The sequence below is a fragment of the Triticum aestivum genome, chromosome 5D, assembly GCF_018294505.1.
Source record: "Triticum aestivum cultivar Chinese Spring chromosome 5D, IWGSC CS RefSeq v2.1, whole genome shotgun sequence".
Classification (NCBI taxonomy): domain Eukaryota; kingdom Viridiplantae; phylum Streptophyta; class Magnoliopsida; order Poales; family Poaceae; genus Triticum; species Triticum aestivum.
Window position 1 is genome coordinate 441,378,473 of NC_057808.1, and position 11,738 is coordinate 441,390,210.

The following is an 11,738-nucleotide window of genomic DNA, read 5'->3' on the forward strand; positions in this document are numbered from 1 at the left end:
CTCTCCATTGCCAATGCGCTTGATAAGCCCCAACTTCAACGTGTCTCGTCCTTCAACAAGAGCTCTCCATATCTGACTTGGATGACTTCCAAGGTTAGCATCCAGGATAGTGGTGTTTTGGAAATAAACGCTCTTCAATATGTGCGCGCTGAGGGAGTTAGGATCCTGTAACATGCACCAGACCTGCCTAGCTAACTTAGCTAGATTGAATAGCTCCAAGTCTTTGAACCCCAATCCTCCCATGCTTTTTGGTTGAGTCATTGCCTTCCATGATACCCAATGTGGTTTGCGATGACCGTTCTTGCTCCCCCACCAAAACTTCCTTACCAACGTGTTCAGGTGCTCACAAAGGCCCCTTGGCAATTTAAAGCAAGAGATGGAATAGACTGGTATGGCTTGGGCCACCGCTTTGACTAGCACTTCCTTGCCCGCAGAAGACATCGTCCTTTCAACCCATCCTTGGATTTTGCTCCACAATCTATCCTTTGAGTATTTGAATGCACCATTTTTAGGCCCCTACATCTGTTGGCATTCCCAGATATTTCTCGTTCAAGGTTTCATTAGGGACGTTCAAAGTGTTTTTTATATCATTGCGAACAGCCTCAGGGACACCTTTGCTGAAAAATATAGATGATTTGTCAAAATTTATCCGCTGACCTGTTGCATTGCAATATATATCCAACAGTTGGTTCACCTCGGTAGCACCCACACTGTTTGCCTTGAAGAACAGCAGGCTGTCATCAGCGAATAGGAGGTGGCTTACTGGTGGCGCCGAAGGTGCCACTTGAATCCCACCTAGGTTGGATGATCTCTTTGTGATTTTAACAGGCACGACAGGCCCTCTGCTGCTAACAAGAACAAGTATGGAGATATCGGGTCCCCTTGTCGAATCCCTCATGATGGACAGAACTCCTCAAGTTTCTTTCCATTAAACAGAACTGAAAATTTGATTGTGGTTACCATGCTAATAACAATGCCAACCCACCTTCTCGTGAACCCCAACTTAAGCATTATTGCCCGGAGATAGGCCCACTCGACTCTGTCATAGGCCTTCATCATGTCCAACTTAAGCGCACAGGACAGATGTTTTTTAGCCTTATTCCTCTTCATAAAATGCAAACACTCATAAGCTGTTATGATGTTATGAGTAATTAATCTACCAGGAACAAAGGCTGACTGCTCTGCTGAAATAATATCTGGGAGTATCTGTTTGAGTCTGTTGGATATCACCTTAGACGCAATTTTATAGAGCACATTGCAAAGACTGATTGGTTTGAACTGTTTAAGGAGGGTGGGGTTTTTTACCTTTGGGATGAGAACCAGGATCGTATCATTGATGCAGGCTGCAGACTCAGATCCCTCGACGATTTTGAGGACCACACTTGTGACCTCTCCCCACACACACCTCCCAATGCCGTTGGAAAAACTGAGCTGGATATCCATCCGGGCCGGGTGCTTTAATTGGAAACATCTGAAACAAGGCACACTTGACTTCCTCTTGAGTATATGGGGCATTCACGAGGTCATTCATATCGGATGTTACCTTAGTTGGTACAGTCCTTAACATTTCATCCATGTTATGCACCCTCTTGGACGTATACAGGTTTTTGTAATATTCCGTTGTCATCTCTTCCATCTCAGCCCTGTCCTCAGTAACTTGACCTTGCTCATCATGCAACGATTTGATTTGATTTTTACGGCGTCGTCTACTTGCTCTCGGATGGAAGAAGTAGGTATTTTTATCACCATGGACTAACCACTCCACTCGCGCTCTCTAGCGCCAAAGCATCTCCTCTCGATGAAAGAGTTCAACCAGCCGATCTGTCACTTTTGTCTCTTCTCGTGTAGGTCCAGATCGACTTGGGGTAGCGCGCATAATTTGTAGCTGAATTTTCAATTGGCCAATCTCTTTCCGTACTGAACCGAACTTGTCCCGATCCCAAGAGGATAAGTCTCCTACGAGATCTCCTAGTTTTGCGCACAAGGATTCCACTGTCTCCCCCTCTTGCATGCACCACCGGCTGTTTACTGTTGTGAAGAGGGACTCGTCCCTTTCCCACATGGTTTCCTACTTAAATGCCCTGGGACCCGCCCTGCATGCATGTTGATCACGTAGCGTGAGGAGGATTGGGATATGGTCAGAGCTCGTAGCACTCTTATGGAGTAAAGCTGATGATGGTAAAGCTATCAACCATTCTAGATTAACCAGACATCTGCCCAGCCTCACACGAGTAAAGGTGCCTCCCGCAACCTTTTTTTCAAACGTCCAGTCTGTGCCGGTGTAACCTATATCTGACAGCCCGCAAGTATCAACTGCCTCTCGGGATCCATCTATCTGAGCTTGGCTCCGACTTCCAACACCTTCATGTTCACTGAGATTTAGTACCTCATTGAAATCACCCATGATCGCCCATGGCCTGTTCTGTGTCTCAGCTATGCTTTTCAAAGTGTTCCAAGTGTTATGCCTTTCCGGTACTTGAGCCTCTCCATAGACAAAGGTAATTCTGACCTGCACATCCACCATATCTTCCACTAAAACGTCAATGTGATACCTCGAGTAACCAATAACTTCCACTTTTATTACATCGTTCCAGAAAATACAAAGACCACCACTCCTGCCTGAACTACTAACTGCATAACTTTTATTGAAACCTAAACCATCTGCCAAATTCTCCACCCTCGAACCCTCTATTTGTGTTTCAAGAATACAAAGAATAGAGGGGGCAAACTGCCTCGCTAGATCGCGTAGCTCCCGAACTGTCGCGACTTTGCCAATTCCGCGGCAGTTCCAGCAAAGAAGACTCATTGCGGTAGGCGAACCCCCCCCCCCCTTGGGAGCTCGCCAAATGTGCATAAGAGGTCTTGTTGGGTATCACATTCTTCGATGGGTTTGTCTCAGCAGTTGACGGGCTCGGTTTGTTTCTCTTCGTCTCCTGCTTCGATGTGGGGCTTGGGGGAACTGCCGGTGGCAGCATGAGTAGGGCTTTGCTTGATTGCACCAGAAGGGGTGGATGTGTAGCCTTTGGGTCAGCTAGAGCGCTTCTCTTTCTGTTGTGTTCTGATTCTTCCATCGTGATATCGTTGAGTGATTGATCAGCGTCCTCATGAGCCTAGCTGCCCGTAGAGCCATGGTGTGTTGCTGAACAACCTCCTCCTCGTCCCATCCGGCCTCGGCCGCGACCGCCCCTATGGCTGTCATTTTCACCCGGTCCCCTTCCAGGACCCTGAAACCAGCTAGCTTTTATGTCCTTGAAAACCAATGCCTTTGGTGGATGAACCCCGTCTCCACACTCTTTATACAGATGGCCTAAGTATCCACAGACAGCACACCAATCCGGCAATCTCTCTTACTTGATTCTGAAGATGACACGCTCAACCGTATCCTTCTTTTTAACAACTAGCGAGACAACATTTTTCAGAGGTTTAGTCACATCGATTCTCACTCGAACCCTTGCAAAGTTGCCCTCAAAATCATGTGACTTTGGCTCGGCAAATATGAACTCGCCCACCGTGGATGACAGTGCCTTTATCTTGGAGAAATAGCCATCTGGGAGATCATGGATCTGCGGTCATATGTCTATCTTGTTGAGTTCAATCGTCGACGGCTTCGTGAAACCATCGTAGTGTGACAAAACTACCGCCTTCCCCTTGAAATTCCAGGGGCCTTCCACCATTACCCTCTCCCAGTCGCCGAGGCAAGAGAATTGGAGAGAGTAGAGGTTTTCCTCGAGCGGTCTGATCTTTACTTCCTGCACCAGATTCCATGCCACCCTCATGTTTCTGTAGAACCAATATTGGTTGTAGGTTTTGTCGGTGTGAACCCTAGCGATCGCCATCCAGCGTGTCGCCTCTTGTGGCAATTCGCCATCCTCCACCATGACGTCCTGCAGATCTGCAGATCGTCCTCCTTGAGTCCAAGTTCCTCCATCAGCGCTAGCTTCGAGATCGGAAGTGGCGGAGCCTGAAGCCAATGCGGTCACATCCATGATCCTCTCGCTCGGGGTTTTGGGTCCGCGAGCGGTACTATCCCAAGGTCCGTCCTCTCTGCGCAGCCGCCGCGCCACAAGGGACGCAGCGAGCACCGCCTGAGGGAATCGGCAGGGGAGATCGATCTCTACGGTGATGGCGTCGCCGCCGCCGAGAGGAGAGGGGAGCCTCCAAGTCGAGATTCCTATGCGCGCCCGGCATGAACTGTTACGGGAAGATTCTTTCCGGCTATTCGATCTGCTTGGCCATTTCAGTCATTTATGGGCCGCTTCGCCTCTCGTCCTCGCTTCATTCCCAGCCCATCACAAAAGCAAAGCAAGTGACCAGACCAGCAGTGATTCTCACTGCCGGTGGCCCGGCACCCCTCTCTTCTAACCCTGGAGTACAAGCTTGTTTTACTCCTCTAAAAAAATCGAGTACAAGCTTTTAAATAGCAACCACTCCCACGACCTCCCATATGGAAAAGCTAATCTAGGATTAAGCTTTTAAATAGCGTCCGCTCTCCATATTGTGGCCACCATATCAGTTATCATGATGCGGGCATAATATCAGTTGCCAGACCGCTATATCATCCTACATCTGCAATATTGCCTGCTATATAAATGATATTATTGGTTTGTGTAAATGTGCCTTGCTTATATGTTTCAAGGACCAAATAATGTTTCAGTTATAGTTTATATTCCTATATAAATGATGATTGCTCAAAGTAAATGTCATATTTTTGTCAACGGTCTAGAAATATACACAATAATCTCTAATTTGCGAGTGTTCATATATGTGGACATAGCGCCACAATCCGCATTCCACTACGCCGTATACCCCAATCTACAACCAATCCACTATCAGTATCCACTATTTAAAATTTTATGTCCATGACAATGAAACTCATGAACTCTCAACAATGAAATGCATGAAGTTGTAATACTTTGACGCACTTTTTTTTTGCTTCTTATGCTTGGTGCTACTTTGAAGCACTTTAATTAATTTTTCTATTATGAACACTTAGTGCTACTTTGAAGCACTTCACATGTGTACTCTAAAAAGATTAATGATCGAACCCTAGTGTACATCAAGTGTGCCTGTGCGAAGGTAATATTAGTTACCTTGTGTTGTAATTCTAGCACATATATTTACAACATGGGTAGGCTGAGAGGGGGGGGGGGGGGGGGGGCTTAGCAATATGGATCACTAAGGCCGCCGCCGAGGCAACGAAGTTCAAGGCATTCAGGTTTCACCGATAGTTCAAACTTTATATAAGCTAAAATTATAGGCAGCTGAGTGGAAACAAAAGGGACTTCCTACCAGGCCTAGATGTGCCACGTGAAGTCAGTTCATGTTTATAACCGTTATGGAAATGAAGTTTAAAAGATGTTTCCTTGAGATATAAATTGGTTGTTGTCAAATTCGTCGTCCTAATTTAGTATGAAAGCATGGATTCTGGACTGTGCACCTTTTTTACAAGTAAACACAAAAACATTGCAGGAAGCATAGACAAGAACACCACTACCTAATCACTTGTATCCAATGTAAGGGTCACCTTAATCGAAGTTTTTTTTTTCCTCAGAGTCCTTTTTGTCAAGTAGTGTCTTAATTTCTACACACACACACACACAAAGTAGTGTCTTAATATCTTTCTTTTCCATTTTGTAACTGAGACTGCTATCTGGAGTTCAAATACAAACACGTTCCAACATAATGACTCCTGGGCAACAGGTGATACATCGCTTATTTTTGGAATATTACATCACTATTTTGCTGAGCCATACATTTTACCAAAGTGTTTGATTCATCAACTTGTTTTTCCTTCGAGACCATTTTATACATCTAAACCTGAAAATTATTACTTCATCGCCCCGCTATCTCGGTAAGAGTAAAACTGTTCACGGAAGTCCGAATGTCATTTTTTATATTAGCAATTTCAGCACTTTGTCGTGCGAAGTAGGCGGGGCAACTGGGGGCTGTAAGTGTGGTGATTCTATTCTCTAGGATGAACACAACAGATGACATAAGCGGCCTATCATCTGGGTTCTCCTGGACACACAAGAGTGCCACATGGACGCAAAGCAAAACTTCGACCGGTGAAGTATTTACGATACATGAGTCTAGCAGTTCCTCGGTCTTCGCTTCCTTCCACATATTCCATGACTGAAAAACCAAGAACATCATATTAGTATTCCTATTCATATTGTGTTTAAAACTCAAAACTCTTTGGAAATTTAATCCATGTTTAGAAGTAAAACTTGACTTTAAGTCTTGTATGTACTCACATAAACTGTGAGGCTAGGGAATCCCATGGTTTGACTAATGGAGTTTCTTCTTATGCCAGTTACAACCTCCAGTAGTAACACGCCAAAACTATAGACATCAGACTTGGTAGAGAAGACGCCTTCCATTGCATACTCAGGAGCCATGTAGCCACTATTTGAGCAATTCAATTGTAAGCGACATCCAATAAAAGTTCAATCTAAAAGATCAATATGATTTTTCTTCCAATGGATACTCACTATGTTCCAACAACACGTTGGGTATTTGCATTTTGCTGGTTATCACCAAAGATTCTAGCCATACCAAAATCTGCTATCTTGGGTTTCAAATCGGCATCTAGCAAAATATTTCCAACTTTGAGATCTCTATGAATTATGGTGAACCTTGAATCTTCGTGAAGATACATTAGTCCCCTTGCAACCCCTTTGATTATACTAAATCGTGTCTCCCAGTCCAACAACAATTTTCTTGAGTCATCTAGGAAAACAAATGTAAGCAAATAAGTGTTTTGACTTGTCTTAGGAAATCATAGTTTGTTATTAGAATACGTACCAAAAAGGGTAGCATCTAAGCTCTTATTAGGCAGATACTCGTAAATTAGGAGCTTTTCATCTCCCTCACTGCAACATCCAAGAAGTCGAACCAAGTTTCTGTGTTGCAATTTGGCAATCAGAATTACTTCGTTTCTAAATTCATTTGTTCCTTGTTGAGAATCTCTACTTAGCCTCTTGATTGCAGCTTCTTGACCACCTACCATTCCCTAGAGAATAATGTGAATATTAGACTGCGATGTGAAATAGGTAGCTCTTCTTATTAGAATGAATATTAGGAAACTACCTATTCAATGAGTTACCTTGTATACTTTACCAAAGCCTCCTCGTCCAATCATGCATGTTTCAGAGAAATTGTGGGTTGTCAGCACAATTTCTTCTAATCTTACAAATGGAAATTCCCGATCATGGGGAGGATTTCCTTCTCCAAATTCATTAGAGGTATTCATACCAACCAAACTTATCTTATTTTGATTTCTCCATTTTTTGTTCTTGCCTGCTCCCACAATGTTAATAGTCACTTCCCTTCTAATAAGCACATCACATACATAACAAAGAAAAAAGTTATATTTGAAACCTAACTATTAATGTTGGTATAATATTCCCCAATTAATGAACTCATGGAAGCAATTTAAATAACCCACGAGGTGTCTCTACCACCATGTGGCAGAGTGTACATTCAGCTAAGCTAACCCCTTCAACACCTAGTATCTCCGAGCAGTGATTGTAATGATATGGGAAGCAGCAAGACAGCAACCCCTATGATCGACGTGACCCATTCTGTGTGTATGCGGACTACACAGCTGTTTGTGCAAGGGTTCTGACGGACATAGTGTACGAACGAACGATTGAAATGGGGAGAGATAAAGATGTGGTTTCACTAACATGTGGACTCCATCTTATTTGGTAGTAAAAGATTGTACATAAGCACCGGATCACTCCCCAGGGTAGTTAAACTGTGCCATAAACCATCTAAAATGTTACTTGGTCTCGGTTTATGCTTAGGGGGTTTATAAGATTCTGTAGTCTAAGGGTATATTATGGTAAAATATAACGTTTTACTTTGCCCGCCAAAAAACTATATAACATTTTACTTAGCAGGGTCAAGGAAACATACCTTTGAATTTTAACCATGCAAGAAAGATGCAGATGATTACCAAAACACTAGAACTTAAAACTGGCAACACAATCCTCATTGCTTTTCTCTTTGTTCTTCTACCTATGCAAGAAATACATACACAGTAAAAAAACATTTTTGTTGCTTTATGTATAAAGCAGGACAAAAGCCTATTTTGAGAGCAATAAGTATTTCTAAGTCATGTAACAACCATCCAACTTAAAGATCAGATTATGGAACTACAAAAGGGACGAGAAGATCATGATCATACAACTACTAATTAATATATTGACTGTCACAAAAATGGATGATGAAACTAGAAGCATGTTATTGAAAAGAAGGAAAGTTGTAGAACGATCGACAAATAACAAAGCTAGTCGGACAACGATGGAGAAGTTGAGGTCTGATACCAGTTGTTGCATCCATGCGTGCATGCCGGAGATAAAGTGTCTCACCGCCAAGCTCCCCTATCTTTCCTATGTCAACCAACTCCCCATTCCACACCAAGCATCTCGTCACGTCTCCTCCAGACCTGCCGGTGCTCAGGTTGCTGAACGTGTATGCCACGCACGAGCAATTGCGGCTGCACGCTGATGTGCACTCCTCGAACGTACTCCTGTCCCCGCCCACGGAAGAAAACATGTCAGGTGACTTCATCCCCGGCAAGGCTAAGAAGTCGTCACTGCATCGCGGCGCCTTCTTCCTTTGGCACCCCGCCGAGAATCTGCCTACACTCCATTCCTGTGTGTTAGTCGGCTCAAAGCCGTCGAGACACTTGCATGCTGGCACGGCAGGCGTGGTGGATGTCTCATCGCAGTATCCATTTGGGCCACAATAATTGTAGCGGTTGCATTCAGCAGACGGCCACTTCCAAAGGACAGCCCACGCTGACGACTTATTGCTCCAACTCTGGAGCTGATACTCGCCATAGTAGGTTAGCACTAACCTGGTGCGTGGGGCGCCGTCCGAGAGGCTATAGGTGATGTACATCTCATCGTCCTTGTCGACGAAGGCCACATAGATGATAAAATCACTGACGTTAGTTGCCCTTGTCCCCCCAAGTTGTTGTTGGCTTTGGCTCATCACTAGGTACCCTGTCCATGGGGCGCTGCGAGACACCGAGTGCTCCCCATCCCATAGGAATACTTGGAGGGATCTGTTCGGGTCACTGCCATAGGAGAAGCGCCCCAACGAAGGGTCATTAGGGCCTTTCCAGGATACTAGATGCTCGGCGGTGCCCTGTGTGCTATTCTTTATCCGTAGCTTCATGCCAGGGAGGAATGTGTCAGTGCGGTGGTCGAAGCTCTGCCACAACATGGTGCCATTTGACAACCGAATAACGAGGTTGCCAGTGTTCAGAAGCACTACCGTTGAGGTAGATGAGCCCACGGCGGTGGCCACGTTGGTCGTTGTCCAAAGGACACGGTGGCCACCATTACCATCGGAGAGAACCAGATTAGAGGTGTTGGTGAGGGAGACCGTTGGTGGAGAGGAAGTGGTGTTGGTGGCCGGGGTTTCTCGATTGGCGACCCACATGACTGTGAGCTCGGGGATGCCGGTGTACCATATGCCTAGGTACAGGCTAGCAGGAGTGGAGTTGGAGGGGCTGAAGAAGCCCAAGGCGAATCCACCATCATCGGAGAGGATGAAGTTACCTGGGGACAGCGCCCTGCCAGGGACAAGCCGATCGTCAGAAGCGCTCAACGGTAGGAAAATAAGGATTGTGACCGCCGTGAAGCTGGTGAGAGCCGGCCAATCCATTGATCGATCAGGCTAAGATCTTCGTACTAATGAAGGTGGCTAACTGGGAGTAAGTAGATAGTTGTACCAGTCCTTGGTCTACAAGCAAGCGATGCTTTGACGAACCGAGCATCCACAAATGTTTGATCGTGGAAGCAGATGGTTGTATAATGCAGTGTTCTTGGAATTCTGGTAGATTGACTTCCAACTTTCCAAGTGGTCAAGAGTTGACATATCAGCTGTCCACCTCTGAGTTGGGATGCGACCTTGACTGCTGACTAGTCAGAAACTCAGAATAGTGACTGAAACATTAAGCTATAAACGGACGGATAGCTATTGTGTATCAACACTTCAACAGTCACCTTCACTCCTGACTGTTCTTTGCAATTGTAGCAGTGACAGTAATACATATACAAAGTGATCTTTGCGATATTTTGTACAGGTAACGTGTCAGCCTACACTGCGTCATGCCCCTAATATTTGTATAACAATCTCTTTTGAAAAATCCTCGTAGATGTTATCACGGTGAGATCAGTCGTGAAGCATTACAAAAACGAACGAACGTTGTGGAATGTCTGATTTACAAACAAATCCTAGAGAAATCCTTCTCCCTCCTCCGCATTCATTCCTCTTCCATCTCTATCCCAAGCGGCCGGTCTCTTTTCTGCCTAACGCTTGCTTCATCGAATCAGCCCAGAAGCTGCAGATTCACATCAGTAAAATGCTTGTCTTGCACTAAATGACACGCTCTAATTTTGTCCAACCGCGTCATTCTAGCATGCTTATGTATTTTTTCACGACTGGGGGGATTCATACCTGCTTGGCTCGATGTCTCCCGTCGATGTGCTGTCAGCTCGGAGGATTCAAATCTGGGTAAGGCAAAGCCTTCCCGGTCATCACAAGGCAGAGCAGCCCAGAAGTCCTGGTTACTGATGGCTCCAACAATAGACAGCCCACATTTCTCCTCTTGTTGATTGATTACTGAAACTGATTGATGACCACAGGCACTACCATTTCTGAATGTCCGTTCTGCAGATTCCTTCGTTTCTCTTCTCCACTAAATCGTCCCCTGCTGACTGCTGTGTGGTACTACTCTGCTTGACCGTTCATCTGCGGATACTGAGTGTACACATTCACCGTGATGCAACCGAAGGGGCGGAATTCCCAACCTCTCATGTCAAGTGATGCACCATATATATTATCCCGGCTTCCTCGCCAGCCTTGCAGGGAAGATAACACAATGGCCGCAACAAAAAGATCTGCCCTGGATGCAGCCAGCTGCCTTTTGATCATCCTAGCAATCACGTCCACATCCATGGCCACCTCATCTTCCTATGCCGGAGAAACATCCAACGGGAGCTGTGCCGCGCCTGACAGGGCGGCGCTCCTCTCCTTCGAACTGGCATGACAAGTGATCCTGCTAAACGCCTGGGCTTCTGGAGAGGCCATGACTGCTGCCAGTGGAGCGGTGCTACGTGTGACAACCAGTCATGCCACGTAGTCAAGCTCAATCTCCGCAATGCCTTCATCAAAGACAATGAGAATTTTATTTGGTGCGTGCCTCTTGGAGAATCCGCACACTTTGATTATTGAATAAAGGGGTACATCCACTAAAAAAAAGGCCCATCTTCAGGCAAAAAAAAAAGGTTTACAATTGCTACCGTGAAAACATTCAGTCTGATTTTCCATCCTCTCGAGCCAGACACTGTAGCAAACGATGTTTTTGGTTTTCAGCCGGGTTTTAAAAGTACAGATGAGTTTTACAAATTTGAGATGCCAACAATTTTTTACAGTTTCGATTTTTTGTATGAAAAACACAAACATTTTTTGAAATTCTGAACATTTTTAAAATTCCAAAATATTTTTAGAAATTGAACATTCTTAACAAAAAATCAAACAAATTTGAAATTTCTGAACAAATTTTTAAAAATAAAACAAGGAAAAATGTAAAAAGCCGGACAGAAACCTTTCAGAAGGTTCCCGAAGCCCAACTCACCTTGGCTTGATGCCTCTTCTGCGAATCGCCAGCAATTTGATGTAGTGAGCATCAAATAGGGTTCGCCCCTCCCCCCCTCCAC

At 45.0% G+C, this 11,738-nt stretch overlaps 1 protein-coding gene across 1 annotated transcript; it reads right to left on the bottom strand.

Moving 5' to 3' along the window:
- Positions 1-5,522: 5,522 nt before the first annotated feature.
- On the bottom strand, positions 5,523-11,738 carry LOC123122533 (G-type lectin S-receptor-like serine/threonine-protein kinase B120). Its single transcript, XM_044542731.1, has 9 exons — positions 11,657-11,738; positions 10,477-11,183; positions 8,331-10,360; positions 7,921-8,022; positions 7,106-7,299; positions 6,805-7,012; positions 6,492-6,729; positions 6,255-6,405; positions 5,523-6,132 (listed from the first exon to the last, which is right to left on the bottom strand). Exons 3-9 carry the CDS (start codon positions 9,679-9,681, stop codon positions 5,833-5,835), a joined length of 2,544 nt encoding a protein of 847 aa, XP_044398666.1. The 5' UTR covers positions 9,682-10,360; positions 10,477-11,183; positions 11,657-11,738; the 3' UTR covers positions 5,523-5,832.